Genomic DNA, 27,840 nt, shown 5'->3' with positions numbered 1-27,840 from the left:
TTTCAAGAAAGATTGGAAGATATTGCATATCTGTATGTGCAACGGCCGACGTACTCCGTAATGACCTTCTTTTAAGTTCACCTTCCTCTAGCTTGACACCCGTGGTCTCGAATAAACCGGACGTGTCACTTCGTCACTGGCTTTACTTTGTCTAAGAACAGGCCTGCAGGGGAAAAGGTCTCGAAGACCCGGATCAACGGTCGATTGTGAGATCAGAAGAGGTTCGACCTAATCAGTCACATCCAAGAATCAGCCGAATTGTGTGTCGTCACATCGTTGCGAATTCATTTTCTTCAGGCTTGCTATGCTCATTATTTCGTAACCCTGCCATTTCCTGATCATCCTCGGATCCAAAGATTGATTTCGAAGGGACGATATCCGGAAACAACGATGAGGATGCTGGTAGCCTTGGAATTCTGTCATCCCCCGTATAGTAGTAATAGTATGACTTTAGCACTTGATGAAGCGCAATAATTGTTCGCTGTGAACCTTATCACCTCTCCTCAGGGTGGCAATATATTATTAACATTCCTCAATCCGACAGGTTCGTATAATCGACACATTTGGTAACAGTTGACTGACCCTGATATGCAGGTGCATCGATCCGTTCCGAACCTTCTGATCAGGGACTCTGAGCAGGATGGTAGCATTCTGACTTTTAAAGTCAATGGCTTTCAGTAATCTGAGAAAAAGCTAGTCGAATAACAATGGACGCGTGCCTATTCAGTATAATATTGATCCATCGGGAGTGGTTGAACGGAGAGCCTCTGCTTTACCAGTTGACGAACTGATAAGACCGCGCTAAGATAAGTATAACGCACAGACCAGTCAAAAATTCCAGCGATACCAGCAGAAGATTCGCAACCTCCGCCAATCGTCAATCTGCTCCTGTCTGTGCACCTGCAGTATTTCATTTGCCTTTGATTCTGCCATTTGCCTTGTGAGAACGATGGCAGACTCATCAACCCCGGCTAAGCCGGTCCACACGATCATTCTTGATGCCGGTCCTATCTTGAAGAATACCCCGCCTCTTTCCACATTGCTCACACAATGCGAGGAACTCCTCATTACCCCGTCCGTCGTTCGTGAAATTCGCGACCCTGATGCTCGTTTGAGAGTTGAGACACTTTACTTGCCCTTTCTCAGGCAGCGAACACCCTCGCCGAAGAGTGTCAGCGTGCTCAGCGAATTCGCTCGAAAAACTGGTGACAGAGCTGTGCTCAGTAAAACCGATCTCGAGGTTCTGGCGCTTGCATATGAAGTCGAATGCGAGAGAAACGGCGGCGACTGGAGACTGAGAAGTGTCCCTGGTCAAAAACAGCTGAACGGCAAGCCGCCGGTCAAGGAGGAAAAGAAAGTGGAAGAGCCCGAGCAGGCGAACATCACAGAAACAACAGAGACAACCGATGCGGCAGATACGATAGAGACTTCGAATGTGCCAGAGGTTGACAGAGTTGCGGAGGATTTGAGCAAGACCACACTTGAAAACGATGACGGTACCGCTGACGAATCAGCCCGATCTACGGAAGAGGCAGAGACCGTAGAGACCGCAGAGGTCGATGAGGACGGTGCAGAAGGTGCCGAGGTCGAAGCTCAAGGTGAGGACGATGATGGCTCTGATTCTGATGGTGGCTGGATTACGCCTTCCAATCTGAAGAAGCGACAAGCCCGCGATGAGTCCATTTCTGCGTCTGCAGCACCCGAGCCGAAGGTTATGCAGGTCGCAACCATGACCACTGATTTTGCGGTATGTTCAGAATGCGGTTACAAGCGGTGGAAACCTTGCATTAAAATCAATACTGATCATCATGATAGTGCCAAAATGTTCTGCTTCAGATGAACCTCAACTTGCTGTCTACAACTACCCTTCAGAGGATCCGACATCTCAAGTCCTTCATCAAACGCTGTCACGCTTGTTTCTTCACCACAAAAGACATGACCAAGCAGTTCTGCCCGCGCTGCGGTAAAGATACCCTCACTCGTGTATCTTGCACCACGGATGCCAACGGACAATTCAAGATGCATCTGAAGAAAAATATGCAATGGAACAATAGAGGCAACCGATACAGCGTTCCCAAGCCCACCCACGGCAACTCTAGTGGAAAGTGGAAAGGCGGCGGCGGAAAAGATGGATGGGGAACGGAGCTCATTCTTGCTGAAGACCAGAAGGAATATGTCAGAGCATCGGCGGAGGAGGGTCGAAGACTCCGAAAGGAGCGGGATTTGATGGACGAGGATTACTTACCAGGAATTCTGACTGGCGAACGCAGCAAGCATGGTGGTAGACCTAAAGTCGGCGCTGGAAGGAATGTCAACTCAAGGCGGCGGTAATCGTTTCGCAGCTTCCTTACCATCCCATCTACAGTACATTTGCATCTAGGGCGAGATTGTGATCTGGACGACAAGATTTAACGGATCTCTTCTGTCATTTCGCTTGTCTTCTGCCCTTGGCTGGTCATCCGCGGTATCGTTGGTTGGCAGGCAAAAAGTGATCGTGATTTTTTGGTTGTACATTTTCCCTTCGACATGTTTATAAAGCTTCTCGGACATCTACGACGGAACGAACATAGACAAGTTTCATCAAGCAAAATGTGCGTACTCAATGGCGGCACATATTTTCGGACGTTGACATCTCTTCGTATGAACAGTGTCTATCTAAAAGAGCAAGAAGTAAACAGAATTTTCTGTCCTCAAAAGATCGCACAATAACACCATTCGCCCATAAATGACTCGAAAACACCCTTTGTATACCAACTCAGATTGCTTCTATCCATCCCTTATCACAGCGCCGCGTTCGTCTTCTCTGTTCGAATTTGTTAGTTTCTCGAAGATGATGGCGGTTGAGAAAAAAGATTCGTACCAGGCTGCTGGGTCAGCAGGAGGCCATATCTCCGCTTAAGGGTGACACGGTGTCTGTTCATTAGAGTTATAAGATTAGCTCAATCCCTTTCATTTTACACCAGGTTTATCGGGATGCGACTCTAGAACTCACCGTGAGTACTTGTCATCCGGCGAGAACCGCGCAGGATGGGCAGACTTGGTGACCTCGCCGTTCTGTCATTCGAAGTTGTGGTCAGCGTCAGTCGGATACGCCTAATGGTCAAGCAGCACTCACCAGGACCTTCTTGAGGGTGTAAACCCTCTTACCGTCCTTGTCGAGAACATACTGTCAACGTAATTCGTGTCAGAAAAGCTTCATCCTCTGCGCGACGAGACTGATGTCCGTTGTAACGTACCATAAGATGCATCCTGGTCCGCAGTCAGTTACTTAGAGACAATAGGAAAAGAGAAATGTCGCAAGGGCGAGAAGAGACAAACTCACTTGAATTATGAATTTTTGAATAAGGCCAAGAAGCGGTTCTAAGGATAATTATGATCGATAACTGTCTGTATTACCCTCGTGATAATTCGAATCGATAAAGTGGAGGAATTTTTTTCGGCGGAGAGTACAGAGCTCAGACCAATGAGAGCTCGCTTAGTCATTCCGGTTACATTTTTATTTGCGTCGACGCCGAAGCGAAATTTTACTTTTCTCTTCCCATCTTCAAGCTCAACGCACATCCAAATTACGACGATAGTATGATGATGATCATTGCTCATATTCGAATTCCAACAAGATGTCGATGGAGTTCTTGAGTTAGCTGCAAATTGTATCTAGTCATCAACACGAATTTTGGCGAAGGCCTCATGATACTACGTTGCCCTCCCACAGCACTGAGTGCCCAGAAAACCGTCTTTTCTGGTAAGCAATAACTACTTCGGTCAGCACTTGAAGGGGTATACATCTGTTCTCTCCGGTGATGACACCATATTTTCAAGCTTAGGCAATGGCACTTTGATTTCTAGCTGTTGTCAGTGATTGCTTGTTTTGACTACAACGGTATCTGAGGAGAAGAACTTGTTTCACCTGCGTTGTGTTGGCGAAGGGGATCTGCGATGGAAAGCTTCGAGCTGACTCTTCGCTTGGTAGATAGAAATCTTAATTGATATAGTGTAATTGAATCAATTCCGTTAATCATGGCCTCTTCGTCCACACCAATCCCTAGTTCACCTGCCGAGCTCGCTGGATCTCCCGCCAAATCCGAGCCACGCAATAATGCTCGTTCAGCTCAGCGCTCCAGGCCTCCGAAGCCTAACTACAAGCACATCCACCGTTTTCCTCTTCCCCTCAACGTCCATCCTCTACCACCTCTCATTCCTCACAATCCTCTGTCGCTCATCAGCGTGGTGCTGTCTTACTTGACTTACTTTATCTCTCCACCTCACCAAGAAATCTATGCCGCCTACTTCGATTCCGCGACGTCCTCCGTCCATGTCACGGATGAAAAGGCTATCCAAGCCTTGTGGGAGATGGGGTTCTTTGGAAAGGGCACTTTAAGCCGAAGTCAGCCTAGTTGGCTGGAACGGGAGAAGAAACGGAGGGGCTTGCTCGGTGGCCAGACCAATGAGGAACTTACACGCCAGCGCAGAACAGAACGGCGTGAACTGAAACTCGAGAGAGCGAGGATGGAGAAGGTAGCAATTGAGCAGAGATTGAAGGCCGAAGCTGCGGTACGTGAGAGTGGTGCTACTACCGTCGACCAGACGACGACGACGCTACTCACAGACGGTGCTCCCGGTGGCACAGCCGTTACACTCGAAAAGTTCTCGCTCCGGAAAGCGAGAGAAGCTAGAATGCTCGAGTCACAGCGTTCCAAGAAGCAGGAGAACGATGGCCCGGCTTCCTCGTCTCCTGGGCAAGAGTCTCCCAGCAAGGCAGTTCGCTTTTCACCTGTTGTTCAAGAGAAAGAATTTGCCTCAGACTCGGCAATTTTACGCCTTCCTGCTCCAGCTACAGCTCCGGAGACGTCACAGGAAGAGCCTGCCCTAGATAATGAGGAGCACTTACAGTTATCGAACGAGGAGGCTTTTTTCCTTGCCTACGGGCTTGGGGTTCTTCATGTCTTCGACGATCAGCAGAAGGCCATCATTCCTCCTACATCTTTACTCTCATTATTCTGTCACAACTCATACTATCCTCCACGTGATTCGTCCACTGATCTGAAACCAGACGATCCTTTTATGATATCTTACATTGTCTACCATCACTTTCGATCCCTAGGCTGGGTTGTGCGCTCTGGGGTGAAGTTCGGGGTGGATTATCTTCTGTACAACCGCGGACCCGTTTTCTCCCACGCCGAGTTTGCGGTTGTGGTTATTCCTGCCTATGAACATTCATACTGGTCTGAAACTTCAGATAGGAGGTCTTATTGTGCCACGAGACAGGGACGAAGTTGGTGGTGGCTGCATTGCGTGAATCGCGTCCAGGCACAAGTGAAGAAGAGCCTGGTGGTATGCTACGTGGAAGTTCCACCACCACGATCTCACAATTCGAAAATTCACTCGGAGGACATCCGGGCTCTCCTTTCTCGATACAGGGTGCGGGAAACGCTAATCAGGCGGTGGGTTCCTAATCGCATGCGGGACTGACTTCGCCTCCGATGCCGGCTATGTACCATTCGCTACGCCATGAATAGCCTGTTGGCTTTTCATCGGCGACAGGCGCTGTTCTTCGGTTTGCGAAGTGACCTACTGTAACAGTATTGTGGAACAAAATAGGAAGCGCCTTCTCGTCTCTGGACTGGTGTTTTGGTCCCGACCAGACACTATCTTTGCCTAGGCATTCAGTTTTGGCGAATCACAAAATCCTTGTGTAGCCTGAATTCGCGACGTAGTATAATACTAGTGGACGCTTCCCTGTGTTGTTGCTACTGTGCAGATATACGGTCTATTCCTAAAACAGTAATATTGCTTCGAAGGTCACGTGCGCTACGCGTTTCGTGTTTCTCTGGTTCGGTCCAGGAAGCAAGGCTGATAATGCTGATTGCATGCTTGTACAGCATTTTATGACCCGATAGGGACAATGAATGATTCCCGTCTGACAATTTAATATCTTATGGAGGGGATGAATCATGGAAACACAAGAGGACAGCATCGACATTGCACAGCTGCAACGCGTCGCGCTGGGGCTAGTGAGTTGACACAGCGACTCCGTGGCGTTCCTGATCTTGATCGTACTAACACCAATCATCTTTCATAGGACCTTGTACCATCCCAGCTCCTGCTGGACGAATTGGAGACGATTAATTACCATCCTTCTAAGATATCTGATGACAATAACCGCGAAGATAACGAATCCTCGCACGTTGATGCATCGTCCACTAGCCGGGAAGTCGTTCAAAAATCACCGGCCAGGTCGATTCCTCGAGAAGAGCATGTTGCTGTACCTTTGAGTGACCGGAAACGATTGTCCCCGTCTAAAGACGCCCCCAAAGGTCCTCTACCGATTGGTCATACCGCGAAGATGAGTTCTGCGGACGGTGCCCCGTCAGACACTCAAGTCGTTTCTCAGTCGGTGTTTGACGATATGATCAGACAAAACAAGGATGCTGCTCGAAATGCTTTGGACAGCAATATTGTGGATCGGGCTACATTGGTGACTTTGCACGAGGGTGACAGCGGCCATTTAGATTTGTTGTCTGGGTTCGAGAATACATGTCCCGATATCATTAATGCCGAGGATAATGAAGAGCAAAACAGCTCCAAGTTAGGAGAATCATCTCCGATGCACTTTCAACCGAACCTCTTCCCTGAGTCTCAGCGGTTCTTGACAAGCACACCAGCGACAGCCTTCAGATTAGGCCAAACCGAGCGTTCCAACCCCGAGACCCCATGTGTTTCAAAGAATCCTCTTGCACCGGACATTCAATCAAGCGGTGGGATCATGGCCCTGAGCCAGGTGTTCAAGGCAACACAGGCTCCATCGTCTCCATTGGTTTATGGCCAGCAGCCCGACCTCATGTCCGATCGACCTTCCCCAAATCTCCCTATTCAAAGTCATCCGCTAGCCACCACGCTATCTTCTCCGCTGAACGCCCTCGCGGCAGCCTTTCCACAGGACCGCTCCGAGACACCAATGGCATACATCAGCATGAAAGAGTCTCAGGCAAGACGTGACAGGATTTTGCAAGAAAGGATGACACGTTCGGCGGAGCACATATATGCCGAGGATCAGAGCGACGGCGAGTTTGAGAAGGAACCTAGTTTTGTCGAGCGTATCCTCCGCCAGAGAACGATCAATCAAGAAGCATTGGCGCAGTTTGCTGGAGTGGCAGCCCCGGCAAGAGCGTTAAGCCGACGACGAACCGGCGACGAAACCACATCTCCACCCCGCAAATTAAAGCAACGAGATCAGGCAGATAGGCCGAAAGGCCCTGCATCCTGTGCCGACCCTGACGAAATTGATACGGCGTTTCAAACGGGTGCAATTAGTGAAGCCGAAACTGAACATGGTGGGGATTTGGCACGATCTCAACCCAGTCAACAGGCCCCCAATCTCTCGACCGAGGAAGACAAGGAGAACTGCAACGATTCTTCGGAACATTGTCTTGCCAGTGCAACTTCTGTGCATGATCGACTTTCTCAGGCACTTTCTCTACACAACGATTCATTGCCCCAGGAGCATATTCGACTTTCTCGTAGTCCTGACCGAAAAGCACGCGAGCCTAAAGAAATGTCGGAAACCATGGTTGTGAAAGATTCTCAACAGTCTCCTCGGCAAGAAGATGATGGGGACCACGATAAGAATGCCACGAATAGTCCGTGGCATCACAGCGAAAGGCCTCTATCCCGGGTTCTATACCAAGGTGATTCCTCGGACCGGGATAGGGTTATTTCATCCCCCACAAAGTCTCTAGCATTGCGCTCGTCTCCGCCTCCTCCAGAGTGTGAACAAGACCAAGCGCTACGCGCGGCCCATCTTAACCGCGCAACGATGCGTAGTCGGTCCAGCTCAGCGAGCTGTCACGACTCCTCCAGTCAGCTTCCAAGGGATGCATCCTCAGCCCAGGAAGTTGCCACAACGCAATCTAGCAATCCTGCTAGCCGAAAGATCAAGGTAACCGAACCCAAGAGTACAAGCGTAGATCCTCGTGAAAAACCTTCCTCCATGCCCTCTCGCGTGGCTGAAACACCGGTGCCCCAGCGTCCGAAAAGCTTCGGCGATGTAATCCCAACGACGAGCATTCCCGAGACCAGCCCGAACAGACTGCACAATCAGAGCTGGACAGACGATGTGGGCAATGACCCTATGGATCAAGAGGATGATGACCTGCCTCCTGCTTATCCGACTGAGCAAGGGCGCATCGGTCACTCTCAACCACTTGTTCCTGAGAGTTCGACCCCAGCTAGACCTTTCGCCACTGCCAAAATACTCTCGAGCCCAAGTGGAAGACAGCGCAGGGCGCTAACAGAGATAGCTGCTGATGCTTCGCCTCAAGCTGGAACTGCTCTCATCGATGTTGATATTGGCATTTTCACAGCTGATGATAAGGAATTCAGTTCTGTGGTCTCTGCGTCCCCGATTCCACCGAGGAAAAGGCGGCGTGGGAATGGACAGAATGTATATGCATCTGATCCGATATTACCATTCACGCCTCGTATCGCTTCTCAGTTTGTTAAGTCTCAAAATGGCGAGAAGACAACGGGACAGAGTTTGCAAACCGAAGAGTTCGTGGACAAGTCCGAATCGAGCTTCCTAAGAAGATCAAGATCTTCAAAGCGAATGGGAACAGTATGGGAGGTGGAAGATACTCCTCAATATCACGTCTCCCGCAAAGAAAGGTTGAATAAACTTCCTCGCCCTCGTGCTGAGGCAGACTCAGGGCCTCACCCGCCGGAATTGGCAGAGAATATGAATGTGTATGCTGAGGGAAAAGAGGATCTTTGTGGGGGAAATCTTGACGTCCCAGAAGACAAAAGAGAGAAAATGAAGGATAAGTCCCCAGAGCCAATGCGCTATGACGACTCCGATCAAGTCGATCCGATTCTTGGAGACAACTCTCCGATCGCGCTGAATCAAGTCATTGCTCCCTGGAGTGGCCAGAAACGGGCATATTATCCTGCAACTTGTGTCGGCAAGCCACCCGGCATCTCGCAGTCGCGAGTCTTGGTCAAGTTTGAAGATAGCGTTCCCCTTGAAGTGCCGATGGGCGCTGTGAAACGATTGGAATTGAGAATCGGTGATGCTGTCAAGGTTGACATGCCCAATGTGCCCAAGGTGACACATATTATTCGCGGCTTTGAGGATAGGGTTAGTGCCGAGGACCTCGCAAAGGCTGCCTCTGACGGAGTTCTCCCAATCACCGATGTATACGGGTATACTACTCTTTTACTGGGACCGAAACAACGCAAGAGCCTTCCATCCGGTGGGCTGACAGGGCCTGACAATCTCATCAAGGTTCCCGTATCGCGGATCTATTTGGATACGATTTTGTGGAATCAGCTCAAAGATCGAGCTTTCACCTACAGTTCGGGAGCTACGCATTCCGAAAGCAGGCTCCAAACGCCTTCTGACAGGTATTCCACGCCCGCGTCTCCGGGTTCACGGTTACCGCGAAGCATTCGCTTCTTGAACGGTATTTTCGCGGGCATGGTGTTCGCTGTTTCCTACGGTGATAATGATGAAGCCAAATCTCGTATCACGAAGATGATCCTGGACAACGATGGGAGCATTTTGAAGGACGGCTTTAATGAGCTCTTTGAGTTGCCTTCGCACGCACCGCTTGCTACCCCGACAAAATCACCAGCGCCAGGTGCGAACTGTAACAATGGGCAGTTCCGTCTGGCGGCTAATGCCGAAGAAGTGGGATTCGCTTGCCTCATCGCTGATAAGCACTCTCGCCGCCCGAAATACATGCAGGCGCTAGCTTTGAATATCCCTTGTCTATCAGACCGTTGGATCGAGGACTGCATTGCCCAAAACCGAATCCTGGATTGGGAAGTATATTTACTCCCTTCGGGCGAATCTATATATCTCAATGGCGCGACGAAATCAAGGTTCTTGGCTTCTTATCCGGCTACAACAGCGCGACTGCCGGATACCATTGCAGCTCGCCCCAACTTACTCAAGGACCAGTCGGTGTTGCTTGTCATGGGCCGTGGTGGGCGATCAGATGAAGAAAGAAGAAAGGCATACATTTTCCTCACGTACGCCTTGGGCGCTTCCAAAGTTGAGCGCGTGCCTGACCTCAAGTCAGCGAGAGCGAGCCTGGACCAGCAAGCCGCAGCTGGCACTGGATGCACCTGGGATTGGATCTACGTCGACGGCGATGAGATAGCATCGGCGAAAGCCACGATCCTTGGATCCTCAGTGCCCGGTACACTCAAGTCTCAGTCCTTTAAAGGTACGAAGAAGCGCAAAAGAATTGAGCTGGTTGAGTCCATCAATGGCAACGATATTGGCTTGAGTACCAGTGTCAGAATAGTGGGCAATGAGTTTGTTTGCCAGAGTCTAATACTCGGGAGGCTGTTCGAGTAGTGATATCTCCCTCTTTCCTTCGTTGACGGTCTTTCCTTGCCTTCCTATTTTGCTATGTCGCTATGGGTTTTGTGCGTCATCTGGGTCGGAAGCTGGGGCTTTTGGTTTGGTAATGGATGTGATATTCCCTAGTCGGAGCGAGCGGCCAATGCTCTAGACTTGTACAGATACCCCTGCATTCTTCTGCTATACTTCTCCAAGTGCCTTTTTTTTTTTTTTTGGCAGAGCATCTGCTCCTCGCTTCACCAAAACAAATTAGATAGCGAATACAATTCAGATTTACACTTCTGATCCTGTCTGCTGCTTCTTCGAGGATTCGGAAACATCATACAATCTGAGGTACTTTGATGGATGCTGACAATCTCTATAATACAAAGAAACACCTTAAAATCCCGTGGATGAGTGATACAAACAGCTCCGATAATATGTTGCTGAAGATAAGAGAACTTATCGATTAACTAACGGCCACCCTTGCCCTTCTTCGCAGCCTTCTTCTTGCTCTTAAGGCTCTTCATCTGGGCAGCACGGTCGGCCCTAGCTTGCCTCTTTCTCCAGGCCAGCCAGCGGTTCTTGCGCCTATAGGGCTTGGCGGTAACGCCAGCCTTCTCAGCGGCGCGACCAATCTGCCAGTTCGCCTCGCGGTACATGTATCCAGGACGCAGCTGAGGGCCTGTGGCAGTATTAGCGGCCTCCACGCTGGAGACCATTGTGCCATTATCAATAGTTGCAACCAAGTCTGACTGAGCAACGGCTTCGGGGCCATCAGGGAGGCGAGGGACCGCGATTCTGTTTAACTTCCGTCTCGTCGGGGCGTTCCGCGGTGTGGGTAGCTTTCCTTCCTTCTCGAAGCAGACACCAATGTACTTCCGGTCCGGATGCCGCTCAGGATCGAGGTAATATCTCACATAGCCAGCCTCCGTGGCGAAGATGGTGTGATCTCTGCCCATCGCACAGTTCTCGCCGGGGAACCACTTCGTTCCGCGCTGTCGGAAGATAATGCAGCCGGGGACAACATATTCACCACCGGTTCTCTTCGCGCCGAGACGCTTCCCAGCAGGATCACGGGAGTGTCGATTTGCGGTACCCTGAGTGGCATGAGAGGCGTGACGGACATGGGAGAGAGGGAGGAGGAATTTCGAGATCGGAGACGGTGCGGAGATGGGGTTTCGTTGAAATAGTAACGAAGATCGAGACGGGTGGTGTATCGCCTGCGACGAGCGGAGGGAAGAGGCAAATGTGCGTTCGAGCGCCCGGAAGGGCGTTAATAGTCTGGGTTGTAACATTGTGGTCTGCACGGAAAGTGGTGACGCTCCAAAGCCCAACCGGCGAGGACTGCAGAAGCTCATCACAGTTGGAAATCCGCGACTTTTTCCACCGATCTTGGCGGAGAGTCACGTGCTCTTAAGATAGCTGGCTTCAAGGACGACGGACAACTGGTTTCTTGTCAATTCAGCTATCAATTTCTGATTCCTTTATATTTAATTTCTTCTCCATATAGATCGACTACCTCTCTATAATAAAGTAATCAACAGCATGCTTTCTAGCTGGGTTAAAGCTCTCGGGGCTCTACTCCTTCTGGCCTCTGTCGCTCAGGCGCAATTCCAGTTCTTCGAGCACATGTTTGGAGGAGGTCATCAAGAACACCATCAACAAGGCACACAGAATTCTGCCAGCGACAGTTCGAGATATCAACAGCTATGGGAAGGAAGTGAGTTGTCCCACAGGATCTTGCCTCTCACTCAAAAATTGTGGACAAAATAGCTAACGCCTTCGTTGCGCCGCTTAATCAGCCAACTGCAACAAATACCTCTGTCCGGGGACGCTCGCATGTGTTGACTTTCCTCATCATTGCCCATGTGCGCATCCAAATGTTGAAGATAAGGTCGAATTGGGTGAAGGAAGTGCTGTCTGCATCTCGAAAGGAGGCTACAAGCCTGGGGAGGCGGCGCGGAAGATTGAGTTGGCTCGGAAAGGTCTATTGTAAACATACGAATTGAGTAGGGCATCAACAGCAGGAGAAAAGAGTGTTTCTTTCAGCGAGACTTTATGCTGCACATATATTCAATCTCATTTCAGCGTTCTCAGCCATTCATTTCGCAGCCCCAATGTGGAACTGCGATGAGCTCGGTCCTGCGACACATTCCAGTCGAGCGAGAACGATATATTCTGGCCATAGAGAATTGGAATGCGTCTGAATGCGTCTCGGACTCCTCAAAGCCATGTAGGATTTATGACAGGTTCAATGCTATGATCATGACACTTGATCTTTAAAGCTCTTCTGGTTTCTTCTGCGTGGTCTCTTATCTCCGCTTAATCCCGTGCGATAACGAAGTTCGTCATTATTCCTCTTTCCTCCGCCACAGCTCGACAATAATTGTTCCACCTTTCTCCTCAAGAAATACCAAAGGTGTTCGTCTTCATCCGTAGAAGTCGGCAGTCACAAGCGAATTTACTTAGCTCTCAAGAAACCAACTGACTTCAAGTCTGTTCCTTTACACCCCTCCAGTCGCGATCTTTATGTGGAGCTCAAGACTACGAACACCTCTTATAAGGTCGGTGGCAGCGCCTGGCCGTGCTTTCGCGAGCTCATTCACAAGAGGACGTCGGAGTCCTCGAGTTCCGCGAGATTCGACACCAAGACCAAGGCCCAGAGCATATGACAGAGGAATAGTCTCTCCGCAACAATCTGAACAAACAAATACCGAACGCAACAGGCCAGATCCGAACTACGACCCCGCTCAGAACACCTTACTTTCTCCCGTTCATATACCAGAAGATCCCAATGGCGTGCTCAAAGAGACACATCCGGCCTTGGGAATATTGGCAAATTCTGGTTTGGTTATACAAAGACAGCTTGAGTTGATGAATGTGATGATGTATGCAGCCTCATATATCGCAGGGAAGGTCATGTCAAAGCTAACTAGCGATTCGCAGCGGATTCGAACAGGCGAACAAATACGTCATCATGGATGCAAATGGAAATCATATTGGCTACATGGCCGAACAAGAGAGGGGCATGGCGAATATGATGGCGCGACAATGGTTTCGAACACATCGAAGTTTTGTGACGCATGTGTTTGATCGGCACGAAAACGAGGTGCTTCGAGTATGTCTACATCCGTTGTGAAATTGTTTTGGAAATGAATTTTCTAACGCCTTTCAGTTTCACCGCCCCTTCTCTTGGATCAACTCTCGCATTCGGGTTTACGACCCTCTTGATGTTGCCAAAAGCGCCTTCTCGTCTTCAACCGCTGACCAGAATGGATCTTCAGGGTCACTTGTCCAAGCTACGGGGGACTCAAATGCTCGCATCTCGCCCTTGGGATTCGAGGATATGCGTGTCATTGGAGAAGCACAGCAGCAGTGGGCGCCGTTGCGGCGGAAATACAACCTTTTCACCTATCATCACTCCCCTGTTGGCACCACAGAAATGGGAACTCAGAGATTACCTCTTTCGCAGACCGGCTTATCAAACTCGCAGCAGATGCAATTGACTCAAACAAGTGAAAGTGGCCAAGATGTTGGGGAATACCATCAGTTTGCCTATGTAGATGAGCCCTTCTTGTCATGGGACTTCTCTCTACGCTCGGCAGACAGCCGACTCATTGGCTCAGTCAATCGAAATTTTGTTGGTTTCGCGCGGGAATTGTTTACAGACACTGGTGTCTATGCTCTTCGCATGGATTCTGCGGCTCTTGGTTCCGAGCAATCGACCTCACAAGCAAATGTGCCAACTGGGATGACACTAGATCAACGGGCAGTAATGCTAGCCACTGCAGTAAGTATTGACTTCGATTACTTTAGTCGTCACAGTGGTGCTGGCGGTTTCGGCTTCATGCCCATCTGGATCCCCGGCGTTGGCGGAGAGGCCGCTGCCGGTGGCGCCGCTGCTGGCGAAGCTGGGGCTGTAGGTGATGCGGCTGCGGGCACCATTGGCAGGGCTGGCGCCGCTGGAGGAATTGCTGAAGGTGCTGCTGCAGGAGCAGCTGGTGCGGGAGCGATGGCTGGTTACGATGCGTTATCAAGAGGCATGGCAGGAGACAGTAACACACAGCATCCTCCCTCACCCGAGCAGCAGCCAAACTCGGCAGATCAGCCATCATCAGCTCCGGGTCAAGCAGGCCCTTACGGAGATATTTGGGCCGAGGACCAGGAGGATCCGTTCTCTCGCGGGCCTGAAGATCCCTGGAACATTGAAGAGCCAGATGATGAGGGCGAAGGAGGGAATGATGACTATGACTGGTTTTGATGATTGCAATAAGATTATACCCCTGGCATATGTTGTACCTGCTTATTTCTCTTAGTTCTCATTACCAATGGGAACTACTCCGTATTGGTGGACCTCTCCAGATCATTCACTATATAGATCGCTCCATGTAGACTAATAATGTATTATAAGTAGATATTATTTCAATGTAAGATACTCAAGCCCTTTCTTTGCCTTGTCCTTTCAATTAGTTGCAGCAATTCAGCAACTCATATTGAACTTATGATCGGTCTTCCGTCCTTGCGGGCCGATCCTCGGGGAAGCCAATTGTGAATTCTTGCCGAGTGGCAACTGGCAAGACCCGTTTCCATTTCTGTCGTCAGCTATGGAGTACTCCGAATAATATCTTCCGGCAGCATCCTTCATCCTTCCACTGATCCTCCATCTCTAGACCATCCACTTTACTCTTTTGCAGAATTAACTCAAAGTCATTCAGATAGCGTCCACATTTGGGAATTGGGATCCTTGAAACCCCACCGACCACCACTTCTCCGCAGCCCACTTCCACGACTTCAGCCACAAAATCAACGCTTCTCCTGCTCTTTGGTCGCTACGGCTCGAAGTCTGCTCGCTCACTTTCCTCCAATTTTGGATCTTCAGTTACACAATGTCCTCCGTCGCACAGAAACGTCTCTTTCACGAGTATAAGAACTTATCAACAAGCCCACCCGAGGGCATCTCTGCCGGTCCAGTCAGCGAGGATGATATGTTCCACTGGGAGGCCTTGATTCAAGGTCCTGAGGGTACACCGTACGAAGGAGGGGTGTTTGCAGCAGAGCTCAAGTTTCCCAAAGATTACCCGCTGAGTCCGCCAACAATGAAGTTTGTCGGTGGTGGGGTGTGGCATCCGAATGGTGAGAAATAACTTGCCTCTTCCCCCTTCACTCGACATCAAGTTCATGCGGTGACTGATATGTCCTCCTAACAGTCTATCCCAACGGAACCGTCTGCATATCTATTCTTCATCCTCCCGGTGATGATCCAAACCATTACGAGCATGCATCCGAGCGGTGGTCGCCCATTCAGAGTGTGGAGAAGATCCTAATCTCTGTCATGAGCATGCTGGCAGAACCCAACGATGAAAGTCCTGCCAATGTCGAGGCGGCAAAGATGTGGAGAGAACGGAGAAGCGAGTATGAACGGAAGGTTCGTGATGAGGTCAGGAAAGGCTTGGGTCTGTAGTGAACAACATGCGAATGCGCTGGATGGGTACATAAGGTATTTATCCCGGGGGCTGTACATAGGCTTTGAGCCATGCTCGTGCTATGAGTTTATCTGTCACTGCATGTGGCACTTCTAGCATCGAAGCTTGGCTGGTTATCAACCCATCAGGAGATTGGGTCGGATCAATGGCGTTACTGGTGTGTTCCCGATGTCTTGTTTTTTCAACCTTTTTATCACTCAGCATGTCGCTTTCGGCTAGTTAGTATTTCTTCTCATTGTGTAACAGGTTGACACAGATATAGATTTCTTGTTTCCTCTACATTCCATCAACTGTCAATCGAAAAGTTTATAACTCCGGCGTCGAATCAACAAAAGTTCGTTGTCCGGTTGTATCAGCTTGAAGTGGTCATCTTCTTATCGATCCACCCTTCAAGTCCCTCCTGCCGATCGTAGAGAATCTCAATCTCGGCCTTCAAGTTCAACATGAGCATCTGCTGCAGTTCTGCGCGCCATTCCTGCTCCGGTCCATTTATTGCCCACACGGGATTGTTTGACAGCATTGCAATAGCCTTCTTTCTGTCCCTCGGGCTCAGTCGAATGAAACCATCGTCCCCAAATGAGTCTGCACCTTCAATGACGTCTGATGTTCGGAGTCCCAGCCAGCGTAGCTTGGGAACATTGAGCTTCTCGTTGTCACGCGCATGCGCCATCGAGCCATATTTATAAGTTGACATGATTGCCATGCCATCCGGATCACTATCAACGAGAGCGTAAAAGCGCGGGGCTTCCTCCGCGGGGAGATGTCGAGTCTCGTCAAGCAGTCTTCGAACAAAGGCTCGCGTGCTCAGGTCCGGATAGCCTTTACCCTGTGTTTCACCGTCGGTTGCTACGTCGTGGTTCCAGCCTTGGGAAACTTACTGTTACCAATATACCTTTGCCTGCGGCCGCTCTTGTATGGTAGCTGCTTCTCGAGAGTCGACGATAGACCGCCTGGAAATGGCATGTTACCACACTGTGGGCAGCGTGAGATACGTGGTGGTACATCATCTCTTACTTCTTTTTCCAGGATCAAGACCCATTTCGCCTCCGAAGCATCGATTGCTTCAATGTCTTCCGTCCTCGGTATCAGGGAATCCTAGCTCATCTGATTGTCATTATTATCCCCGGGAGAAGCGTGAAAATCTTGAACAACCTTGGTTGAGAAGCGAGCGTCCATTACTTCACCAGCTTTGGTCATCAGACGATAATATCCCGCAACCAGCCCTTTGGCTACCGCTTCCTGTGCCATCTGATGTTAGCTGGACATTCGAATCAGAGTGTCGACCTGAATGTATTACCACGTTCAACGCCGCTCGATCTACCCCAATCGTATGAGCAATATCATCAATTATGGTGTCAGCGATTTGCTGAGAACCGAAGCAAGCTGGATCGCTGTAATAGATGTCTCTGTTGCTCACATCAGCCAGCGCTCGAGGCTTAACCTTATTTTAAGGTAATTGAAACCTTTTGGAAACTACCAGACCAGCTTGGACCGCCTCCGCGATAACTGCTAGTCCTCGGATGATGGCAGCTAACAAGAATTTAGTCAGAGTCAGATCTTCAGAGAAGATGAAATCTCGTACTAAACTTCCAAGCCTCATAAGCATTCTTACCCGGCCAGGTGTAGCATGATTGTATTTCTTTCTCCTCGGTCTCAAGAGCCAGGTTTTCGGGATTGATGGAAAAGGGAACTCCTCTGGATCTTCGTTTCAATGTCAGCGTTGGTCGACCATCTGGCGTCCGTAGCTCATTGAGGATGTCTATGAGTGTATTGTCAATATAGGTCTGGACTCGATCTTTCTGGGACTGCTCCTGATTCGCGACCAGTCTAGCTGAGCTTGATTCAGCATTGTCCAGGATCTTCTCCATTGCTAGCGGTTAGCTCATGGTCGTGTACTATGTTGTGTCAACAGATTGAGGAGAAGAGTAAATAGGCTAGAGTCAAGTGACTCTGAGACCGAAACAGCAGTGACGGGACTCGGGGGCTCAAGTCCTTTACTAAGTCCAGGAATGATCGCTGATGCCATGATAATTCCAGATTTATGAAGTCTTTTTGAGCTGCTTCAATGCAAATTCAATTCTTCTCAGAGTCGAAGAATCTATTCTTGCCCCCAGCCACTATAACCTGGACCAAGATAATAAGAATATAGGTACTCAAACAGCGCGGTCAACAAAACAACTTCTACACACTTCAGTCCATCTTCCAAAGCCATAATTTTTGTTCCATCCAATAACCCCATCCTTAAGGTGCAGAAGGAAGCAGTAATATTATTGATGCATGTTAAAGGTGTTGCCTGATGCATATCTTGGGCATAAGTTGTGCCCCTGATGACTAAGCTCATGCTGTCAACAGCCCCGGATCTACATGTGATCTGCTCTTAACCATTGGTGCCCTTTTTTCATTATTTCCCCTGTTCATCTTACACGCATTCCTTTAATTGACCAAGTAATAAGATAAACCTCAACTTTAACGGTGGAATTTCCGAAAATTGAGTTCTTCAAAAGACAGACAATGACGGGTGGCGCCATTGCCCCATGGAGAACTGCAGCTCAGGATCACCTGAGTCCTGACGAGAACGGAGACCTCAAAACAGACTATTCGAGATGGAGATTGTTAGATGATCGGGGCCGCCAGACCTGGCATTACCTGGAATCTGATGAAGAAAATGAAAAATGGCCTCAATCTGTCGCTGACAAGCATTTTCTGGGACTCCCTACGGTAACACCTTTCGCCCCTGCCGACATGAAACCACATGTTTGCCATAAACAGACCTGACCATTCTACCTCAGGGTCTTCCAGAGCTGCCGAAAGCAAAAACTCCACTGCAGTGCGCCGAGAATGGCTTGGAATTCTTCTCCAAATTGCAACTTCCTCCAGGCAATTGGGCCTGTGAGTACGGAGGCCCGATGTTCTTGCTGCCGGGCCTCATCATCACATACTATGTGACCAACACTCCGATTCCGCCGGAGTATGCGACTGAGATCAAAAGGTATCTCTTCGCTCGTCAGCACCCGGAAGACGGCGGCTGGGGCTTGCACATTGAGGCTCATAGCTCTGTCTTTGGTACTTGCATGAACTACGTGGCACTGCGCCTGATTGGTGTCAGCGAGGACGACCCTCGTATGATCAAAGCCCGCGGGCTCTTACATAAGTTTGGCGGTGCCGCCTATGGGCCTCACTGGGCGAAATTTTGGCTCAGTGTCCTCGGTGTCATGGAATGGGACTGCGTCAATCCTGTCCCGCCTGAGATTTGGTACGTTGCTTTCCGCACATTCTCTTGTGAAATATCAACAAGAGCCTAACAGTCGTGTAGGCTGCTTCCGGACTGGGTTCCCTTTGCACCTTGGCGGTGGTGGATCCATATACGCCAAGTATTCTTGCCCATGTCGTACCTATGGTCCAAGAAATTCACCCACCCTCTAGACCCGCTTACCAAACAGTTGCGCCAGGAGCTGTACACTCAGCCTTATGACTCTATCGACTTTGCGAGTCACCGGAACTCAATTCATGAAGCCGATAACTACTATCCCAAGACCTGGCTTTTAAACCTGCTCAACCAACTTCTCGTCTCTGTCTGGAATCCCTACCTCCGATTTTCTGCATTGGTGAAACGCGCAGAGGACTGGACCTGGGAGCTGATCAGAATGGAAGACGAGAATACGGACTATGCAGGCTTAGGCCCCGTGAGCAACCCGATGAACATGGTAGCTTGCTATGTCCATGATGGGCCAGACAGCTATTCTGTCCGTCGCCATCGTGAGCGTTTGAATGATTACATGTGGATGAAGAACGAAGGCATGTTGATGAATGGAACCAACGGAGTCCAAGTGTGGGATACCGCTTTCATCACGCAAGCTATTGTCGTTGCTGGTTTCGCAGACGACCCCAAGTGGCGACCAATGCTCACCAAAGCCTTGGAGTTCCTTGAAGATCACCAGCTTCGGGAGAACGTCCCAGATCAAGAAAAGTGCTACCGTCAACACCGAAAGGGCGCGTGGCCATTCAGTAACAAGACACAAGGCTATACAGTTAGTGATTGCACAGCGGAGGGCTTGCGGTCGACAATTCAACTGCAGGAGATGCACAATTATCCAAAGCTGATCTCCGTGGAGCGCCTAAAAGACAGTGTTGACTGCTTACTGCTGATGCAAAACCCCTCGGGTGGCTTCACTGAGTACGAAACCACCCGTGGCTCCGAGAAGCTGGAGTGGCTCAATGCTGCGGAAGTGTTTGGCGGAATCATGATCGGTTATGACTATCCCGAATGTACCACCGCTTCTGTCACCGCGCTTTCGCTTTTCAGCAAATTTTACCCTGATTACCGGGCCGACGAGATCAAGAGCGCGAAAGACAAGGCTGTGAAGTATATCAAACGCGTGCAGAGACGGGATGGAAGCTGGTACGGAGCTTGGGGAATCTGCTTCACCTATGCAGCCATGTTTGCCCTGGAAAGCCTGGCCAGTATCGGGGAGACTTACGAGACCAGCGAGTGTTCGCGCCGGGGCTGCGAGTTCCTTCTCTCCAAGCAAAAGGAGGACGGAGGATGGGGCGAGTCTTATCTCAGCAGTGAGAAACATGTTTACGTTCAACATGAAAAGTCCCAAGTAACGCAAACTGCTTGGGCTTGTCTTGCACTAATGGAGGCGGGATATCCACACAAGGAGCCACTGCAGAAAGCCATGAAGCTGCTCATGTCACGGCAGCAACCAAACGGGGAGTGGTTGCAAGAATCCATTGAGGGCGTTTTCAACCAATCTTGGTAAGTATTTGTGTTTGCAAACCTATTTGCCCTGGCAATAGCTGACCCAGGCCTAGCATGATCTCGTATCCCAACTACAAGTTTTACTGGTCCATTCGAGCTCTGGGTCTTTACAGCCGCAAGTTCGGCAACGAAGAATTGATGTGAGACGAATTTGAACCATGCCCTCTGGACGAATTCTTAATACGTCTGGCGAGCACTCCGAGTCTCCAGGGTGTATCATATGCGACCTTCTGATTAATTGAATGGGCAATGATTACTGTCTATATTATAATGGATGCTAAGCAATAATATATTAATGATGGTCATTCTGCCTGGTGCCTAATGACAATTGTTTGTATGTCTCTCATGTTTATATAACACTTATTCAGACTTCCCCAGAGAGGAAATATGTTGGATTATCTTACCGCTTACTAGATTGGGAAGTATTGGAAGGTATTTGAATTGGCTTATGTGGCAGAATATTTGATGACATTCATACTATAGAGAATCAGCAACGCTACTTATGATATCTCAAGGATGCGAATAGCTTCATGTTTACCACCTTAAAGGTATAAATAGAGGCTAGATAGTCACTCATTTCTAAAGAATTAGACCTTTATTAATTTCTTGATTACATACTATTTCATAGTGTATACTAAACTTCTTAGCTATATCTTATTTCAAGAGTTATGAGCCTGGCCTGCCCTTAGGAGATGCATAGGAATTATTTATCTAGACCTATTCTTCCTTATTAGCAACTAGATATTGGACTAAGCTCTATCTCATTAGAATTAGAGAGATATCTTATTAGAATTAACTTACCTAATTAGGAAGATTTAATGATATTTAAAGCTACTGTCACCCTGAGAAGTAACTATAGAATATTATGCTGAGTTAATGCCTACTATATCTGCTATAAAGATCTCTATCTTACTAGATACACCAGATGATTAGTAGATATAGAATTCTTATATTATTAGCTTAGCACAGAGTTATAGGGTATTAGATATACTCCTATAGAAGACACCTTTACTAATAAAACTAATTTACCCTAATAATTTAGAACTAGAATTAACTAATTAAAGAGGTGCACTAGAAGCACTAAGAAATAATTCTTTAGATAATAATAAGGCTATAGTAAATTAAGTAAGCTAGTAGCTATAAGTAAGTAAATAAGTATAAGTAAGCTAATTAGCTATATTAAACCTAGACCCTAATACCTTATACTAATATTAGTTAACCACCTGGAAGTATAAGTATAAGGAATAGGAGAGAATAAAGAAAGGCCTTACAGCTATCTAGTAGGTAATTAAGTAAATAATAATATATAAGTATCTTAAGTACCTTACTAGTAAATTAGATTATAAGGTTAAGATATACTAGAAAATAAGAGCTAAGATAGAACTAAAGAAAGAAGATTTAATTATACTTATAAAGGCTTAGTATAATAAACTTAGATTAAAACTAACTAATTAGAGTATAGAGAAATAGCTAGATAATTAGAAAGATATTATAAGTAAATATACATACTTAGAGATAATAACTTTAATTAGATATAAAGGTACTAGGAGCTTCCTTATAGCCTTAAAGAATATAGATAATATATATACTAAGATTAGATTAAATAAATTAGATAAGGACTACTCTCTTAATATATTTAATAAGATCTATAAGTTTTAGAAATACTAGTAATCCCTTAGTCAGAGAGAATAGAAAGCTATCTTTACTATATTTAAAGGATAATCCTTACAGAAATTAAATTCTAATTTAACTAATTAGAATTATGGAAATAAATAGCCTAAGTAAGGTTAAGATAACTATCCCTATAGTAAGAAGTATACCTTTAATAAGTATCCTTATCTTATTAAATTAGTAAGACTAAATAGGTGGAAACTAGATACTAATATTAAATTAAAATTTAAATATCTTAAGTAGTCAAACCTAAAGCTATATAGTATAATAGAAGGAGTAATTAAGTAAGCTAATAAGAAGTAAGATATAAAGCAGGAGAAATATACTATAATAAGTATTATTTAAAAAGATTTTATAGTATTTACCTTAGGTAGTAATAATATATATAAACTATAAGATAGTTAGTTAGCTAATTTAGTAGTGGATATTAATATCTATAATAATTAAACTTAGTTTCTTACCTATAAACTAGTGGAGGGGGAGTATACTTATTTTAGAATTACTAATATACCTATCCTTAGTATTAGAATAGTTAAGGTAACTATAAAGGGAATAAATGAAGAGAACTATATACTAGAACTAAGTAAAGTAGCTTATATACTAGATTACTATATAAACTTACTCTTAATCTTTTAGATAATAAAGTATGGATATTACCTTAACTAATAGAAGTATATTATTAAAGATAGAGATAGAAACCCTATCTACTATATAGAGATAAGATATAACTAAGAGGTAGTAGAATATAATCTACTACTATAATCTAGTATCTTTATAATAAATTAATTCTCTAAGAAATCTTATAAATTAGTAGAAACTAGTAAGTAGTAGTACTAGAGGCTTATATATCTTAGAGATAATATAGTATTATACCTAGAAGAGGCTACTATTAGTATAAAGGTGCTTAGCTATAAGAAATCTATCTATAAGATATATAGGTTAGTAAAGGCTATTAAGTAGATTTTATAAATACCTAGGAAGAGGTCTACTTTAGAATAGTCTACTTTAATCTTATTTAGCTTATACTAGTAAATAATAGTAATTATTAGATTACTTATTTTATATATAAATTAACTAGCTGGCATACTATTTATGCCTATTTAGATAAGAATTAGCTTAATAGTTTAATTAAGGAATTTATTAAGTAGGTAAAAGTATAGTTTAGTATTAGACTAAAGAAAATATTCTTAGATTATAAGCTAATACTTAGAAAATAATATATATATATATATTATAAAGTCTAAGGGAGTTAAAATCTTATATTCTATAAGGTATATTAATAAGCAGAAGGGTCTAATTAAATAAGCTAAATATATAATTATTAAGATAGTATATAGTATATATATTACTACTAACCTACTAGAGAAGCTCTAGCTATATATCTTCTGTATTATAGTATGCCTTTGGAATTAATAACTATATAGGGAGAAGGTAGTAGATAAGAATAGTAAGGAGGTCTAGATCTAGATAATACTATATAAGAAGCTATATAGTAAGAAACCCTTATTAATAAACCTATATGTATATAGCTGTAGGGCCTATATATAAGAATATAAGATTCTAAAGATAAAGAAACTAGATCTATAGGCCTGGGTAGGTTACCTAGTTAGATATATGGCTTCTAATATCTAGAAGATATAGAACCCTTTAAAAGGTACTATTACAGATGAGAGAGATATAATATTTAATAAAGATATTATTTTTAACCCTGTGAAGCCATTCTATACTAATATAATAAGAATATCTAACCTACCTAAGCTGCCTGTTAAAATTAATAAGCTTCTAGATATCTAGATTAGGTAGGTGGTGGAAGAAGATACTAATAAAGAAGAATTAGATGAGGTTAAAGCTTAGGGGGTGAGAATTATAAATAATGAGGTTGATGAATCACCTATAGAACCTAATTTAGAAGGTAGTATTCTAAATAAGGCAAGTAGTCAGGAATATTACCCTATAGAATTACCTAAGATAAACCTTATACCTCTGTCTCCTGATGCTATACCTAGATGACCTTACTAATATAATACTATTGAATTAATTAAGTAAGATATTGACCTTACACTATGCCTAATATATATAGAATTAGGATTATAATATGATATACCTAGAGGCTGGTTTGATAGTCCATAGTGAGAAATATAATTTAATTTGATAACACCTAGATTACCTATAAGAATTACAGAATCACCTAAGCCTTAGATGCCTATATAACTGACTAATACCCTACTAGAATCACCTATAAGATTAGACCTAGATAGTAATAATAAGATACTGGAAGATTCCCTGTCTAAATAGCTTAGAGAAGAGGTAAATTAGTTAAGTATTAATCTGCCTAATAAACCTAATGATAATAAAATAATCCCTAATTAGCTAAGACACAGCATAAGTACTAATTTATCTAAGGAGAATATTATTATAGGAAAGAGAACCTATTAAGTACTATAAGCATATAGATATATGGCTACTATCTGATTAAATAGCTTAAAATAATTCTATTTAGTATTTACTACTTTTAGTATAGGCCTAGAAGATAAGGTATTAAAGAAGCTACTAAATAAATCTACTAAATAGCTTTACTAAGATAGAATACTACCTCCTCTAGAGAACTAGAAAGAAATGTGTTACAGCACCAACACAGCCGCATTAGCGCAAGGCGGATGTGACAGGCAGAATCATGAAGCAGCGACGACCAACCAATTCTGATACCCAAGTCGTATGCGGCACAGTTAGGACTGTTCGGAGAAGCGCCACCTCAGTCCGCATCACGTGACCAGATGGTATGCGGATGGTATGCCAAGACTACCAACTGAGAGTATGTGATCTACCATCTTCATACTCAGGATATACCATCCTACCTACCGGTTAGAAGAACTACGGATATATAAGGACACTCATTACCATTGTATCTAGCACTCTTAGTCTAGTTCCTCGCGTTCAATATCAATATCTCACTTGAGTACAAGTTCACTAGTCCGATTCGTCAGTTACTCTCTTACTATTGAGTATACGTACTCAATAGGCCTTGCTTCTATCTCTACTGTTATTGTTCTTGTGTTATCCTTTGGATTGTCCTTGACCTCGTTAGGTCATTGTATCATTGCATCGTCAGGCTACCTGGTCGGTAGGCCTCAGGCAAGTATCGGATATAGTCCAGGGACTATATCACCCCTTCCCAAAGTAGTTGACTAGCAGAGAACAGCAGAGACGGATCCCAGGGTGTGACAAATTGAACGCCGTACAGTACGAATCGCTTTGGGAAGTTTGATCGACTCTTGACATCAGACATCATGGCAAATGACACGCCACGTACCCCAACCAGCTCGAATGTTGGTCGGGCAGGAACTCAGCAGCAAACGGTTGCTGCGCAGCCTCAGATCACAGCAGAAGGTCTGATGGGCATGATTGAACAGCTCCAGGAGCATATTCAACGATTAGAGCGACAGAATGAGACTCTGAGTGGACGACTAGCAGTCAAATCTGTTAAGATCAGACCACCAGAACCATTCAACGGAACACGATCCAAGCTACGTGCATTCCTCACGCAGTTGGACATGTACATTCAGATGAATCGAGAGAAACTCGCCAACGAAGCAGACAAGGTCCTATTCGCCACGACCTATCTGACCGGAGCAGCATTTGAGTGGTTCGAACCCTTTGTCAGGGACTACCAGGAACACAGTGAAAAGCTGCGAGACGATGAGACCAAGGCCATATTCGCCAGTTACGCCGAGTTCAAGAAACGATTGGAAAGAACTTTCGGAGACATTGACAAAGAAAGAAATGCTGAACGACAGCTATGGCGACTCAGACAAACGGGATCTGTGGGAGAATATGCGTCAAAATTCCAACAGATCATATCCCACCTGAATTGGGACGAAGACATGAATATTGCACGATTTGAAGAAGGATTGAAGCCAGAAGTCCAGGAAAAGTTGATCTGGATGGAACGGCCTGACACCCTCAGCAAAATGATTGAACAAGCAGTCAAGATTGACAACAAGCTGTATGACTTCAACATGCGCAAGAAGGAACGAAACAATTGGAATAGTTTCGGCAACAGGCGCACCACAAGTTATCGAGCGAACGATAGGAGGCCAGCTCAACCAAGGAGCCAAGGATATGCAGATCCTTACGGGCCACAACCTATGGAGTTAGACGCAACTCAACAATCGGCACTTTCCAACGAGGAAAGAGAACGGCGACGAAAAGAACGACTATGTTTCCGTTGCGGGAAACCGGGACATATGTCAAAAGAGTGCAAGCAGCAACCCAGGAAGGGTAAACACGAGAAACAGTTACGTGCAACCAAGGAACTCAGTGCCACGAAAGGCAGGGACGGCTATGACACAACAGGAGTGATCACACGCAACAAGGTCGACGAACGACTCAGAAAGCTATACAAGGAATGTACTAGCTTAAGCGATGAAGAAATCGAACAGGAGCTTAGTGCAAAAGACTCCACTAGCAATGAAAGTCTGGACATTGAATGGTCTGCAAGAGATTCAAAGGAACTTGCAGCAACCAAACCAGAACAAACCCACGAAAATGCCGTTTGGACGGATGGGTCCAACCAAGCCAGGGCTTGGGAAGCGCCATCACCGATTGAGCCAGCTCAAGTGGACTATCCCGCAATAGACTATACCGCTATTGATCCTCTTGACGAAGAGTATGGAACTCAGTGGGAGGGCCCTGATCCTAGCAGGGAGAGACCCCATGAGATACCAGAGATACCCCGAGACGATTCCCCACAAAATGATGAAGAAGCGGACCAGAGAGTCGCGCAAATTCTGGCAGAAATACAGCAACGACAGGAGGCAGACAGGTTAAATCAGGCCATCCTGGAAAAGATCGAACAAGGAGTGCACGGATGTGTACATTGGAGCCTTGACTGTTGGCATCAAAAGGCTGAGAAATGGGAGGAACACGTGATCAAGTGTGGTCAACACCCCATTTACTGTCCACAGTGCGGACGACGAAACATCGACTACCACGAAGCTTTGAAGAAAGTATCAAGCAAAAAGCCAACAGGATCTTTTCATCACCCATGTGACTACGATTGGTGTATTTGTCAACACTACCGAGGACACAGGAAACATCGACAGGTACCTTGGTTGGTGTGCTACAGCCGAGACTGTAATGCACACTATGATAATAAATACATTGCCAATTATTGGCCGGAACCACCACGGATTGTGCAGGAGAATGGGAACACTTGTCCATGCTGGAGACCAAACTGCTCCTGCATTGGATACAGACAACACCCCCATCACCAGATGATGCATTGGACATCATGTTGGGAAGATCAGTGCATAATACATTATGCTGCAAAGCTGAACGGAGGATTCTTTCCCAACAGACTAAATCAGATGAGAGAACCACAATGGGAAAAGAAATACCTCGCAGCATCTACTCAACACGGACAACACTTGAAGCTAATGGCATACATCCTCAGCCAACGAGCAGAAGTAATGGTTGACTCAGGAGCCACCGGGAACTACATGCATCCTCGCTTCAAGGACCAGTTGAAGATCTTAGGGATCAGAAAGGCACAGCCAGAGCCTATTTCAGGTCTGAATGGA

At 46.2% G+C, this 27,840-nt stretch overlaps 9 protein-coding genes across 9 annotated transcripts; 6 read left to right on the top strand and 3 right to left on the bottom strand.

Moving 5' to 3' along the window:
- Positions 1–949: 949 nt before the first annotated feature.
- Positions 950–2,331, top strand: CDV56_103622 (rRNA-binding endoribonuclease; the record flags this gene model as incomplete). The annotated part of the gene is made up of 2 exons (XM_026757241.1): positions 950–1,747; positions 1,816–2,331. The coding sequence occupies 2 exons, from the start codon at positions 950–952 to the stop codon at positions 2,329–2,331; spliced, it is 1,314 nt and encodes a 437-aa protein (XP_026614788.1).
- Positions 2,332–2,780: 449 nt separating this feature from the next.
- NOP10 (H/ACA ribonucleoprotein complex subunit NOP10) lies at positions 2,781–3,248 on the bottom strand (the record flags this gene model as incomplete). Its single annotated transcript, XM_026757142.1, has 5 exons — positions 2,781–2,803; positions 2,861–2,913; positions 2,993–3,054; positions 3,116–3,166; positions 3,237–3,248. The coding sequence occupies 5 exons, from the start codon at positions 3,246–3,248 to the stop codon at positions 2,781–2,783; spliced, it is 201 nt and encodes a 66-aa protein (XP_026614787.1).
- A 769-nt stretch (positions 3,249–4,017) lies between these two features.
- On the top strand, positions 4,018–5,469 carry sen2 (tRNA splicing endonuclease subunit SEN2; the record flags this gene model as incomplete). The annotated part of the gene is made up of 1 exon (XM_026756906.1): positions 4,018–5,469. One exon carries the CDS (start codon positions 4,018–4,020, stop codon positions 5,467–5,469), a length of 1,452 nt encoding a protein of 483 aa, XP_026614786.1.
- A 482-nt stretch (positions 5,470–5,951) lies between these two features.
- Positions 5,952–10,357, top strand: CDV56_102695 (chromatin-binding protein RAD9; the record flags this gene model as incomplete). Its single annotated transcript, XM_026756314.1, has 2 exons — positions 5,952–6,011; positions 6,080–10,357. 2 exons carry the CDS (start codon positions 5,952–5,954, stop codon positions 10,355–10,357), a joined length of 4,338 nt encoding a protein of 1,445 aa, XP_026614785.1.
- A 458-nt stretch (positions 10,358–10,815) lies between these two features.
- CDV56_102544 (mitochondrial 54S ribosomal protein bL27m) lies at positions 10,816–11,640 on the bottom strand (the record flags this gene model as incomplete). The annotated part of the gene is made up of 1 exon (XM_026756163.1): positions 10,816–11,640. The coding sequence occupies one exon, from the start codon at positions 11,638–11,640 to the stop codon at positions 10,816–10,818; it is 825 nt and encodes a 274-aa protein (XP_026614784.1).
- Positions 11,641–11,890: 250 nt separating this feature from the next.
- On the top strand, positions 11,891–14,606 carry CDV56_102154 (uncharacterized protein; the record flags this gene model as incomplete). The annotated part of the gene is made up of 6 exons (XM_026755773.1): positions 11,891–12,065; positions 12,148–12,330; positions 12,815–12,929; positions 13,072–13,233; positions 13,292–13,463; positions 13,521–14,606. The coding sequence occupies 6 exons, from the start codon at positions 11,891–11,893 to the stop codon at positions 14,604–14,606; spliced, it is 1,893 nt and encodes a 630-aa protein (XP_026614783.1).
- Positions 14,607–15,231: 625 nt separating this feature from the next.
- UBC7 (E2 ubiquitin-conjugating protein UBC7) lies at positions 15,232–15,806 on the top strand (the record flags this gene model as incomplete). Its single annotated transcript, XM_026755599.1, has 2 exons — positions 15,232–15,478; positions 15,553–15,806. 2 exons carry the CDS (start codon positions 15,232–15,234, stop codon positions 15,804–15,806), a joined length of 501 nt encoding a protein of 166 aa, XP_026614782.1.
- A 374-nt stretch (positions 15,807–16,180) lies between these two features.
- On the bottom strand, positions 16,181–17,696 carry CDV56_101728 (putative meiosis-specific topoisomerase Spo11; the record flags this gene model as incomplete). Its single annotated transcript, XM_026755347.1, has 7 exons — positions 16,181–16,654; positions 16,707–16,778; positions 16,843–16,923; positions 16,981–17,067; positions 17,126–17,234; positions 17,292–17,358; positions 17,441–17,696. The coding sequence occupies 7 exons, from the start codon at positions 17,694–17,696 to the stop codon at positions 16,181–16,183; spliced, it is 1,146 nt and encodes a 381-aa protein (XP_026614781.1).
- A 643-nt stretch (positions 17,697–18,339) lies between these two features.
- CDV56_101285 (terpene cyclase/mutase family protein) lies at positions 18,340–20,734 on the top strand (the record flags this gene model as incomplete). Its single annotated transcript, XM_026754904.1, has 4 exons — positions 18,340–18,546; positions 18,618–19,081; positions 19,142–20,587; positions 20,644–20,734. The coding sequence occupies 4 exons, from the start codon at positions 18,340–18,342 to the stop codon at positions 20,732–20,734; spliced, it is 2,208 nt and encodes a 735-aa protein (XP_026614780.1).
- Positions 20,735–27,840: the final 7,106 nt, after the last annotated feature.

Source organism: Aspergillus thermomutatus (assembly GCF_002237265.1).
Source record: "Aspergillus thermomutatus strain HMR AF 39 chromosome Unknown NODE_84, whole genome shotgun sequence".
NCBI lineage: Eukaryota > Fungi > Ascomycota > Eurotiomycetes > Eurotiales > Aspergillaceae > Aspergillus > Aspergillus thermomutatus.
This window is presented reverse-complemented; position numbering and strand designations above follow the sequence as displayed.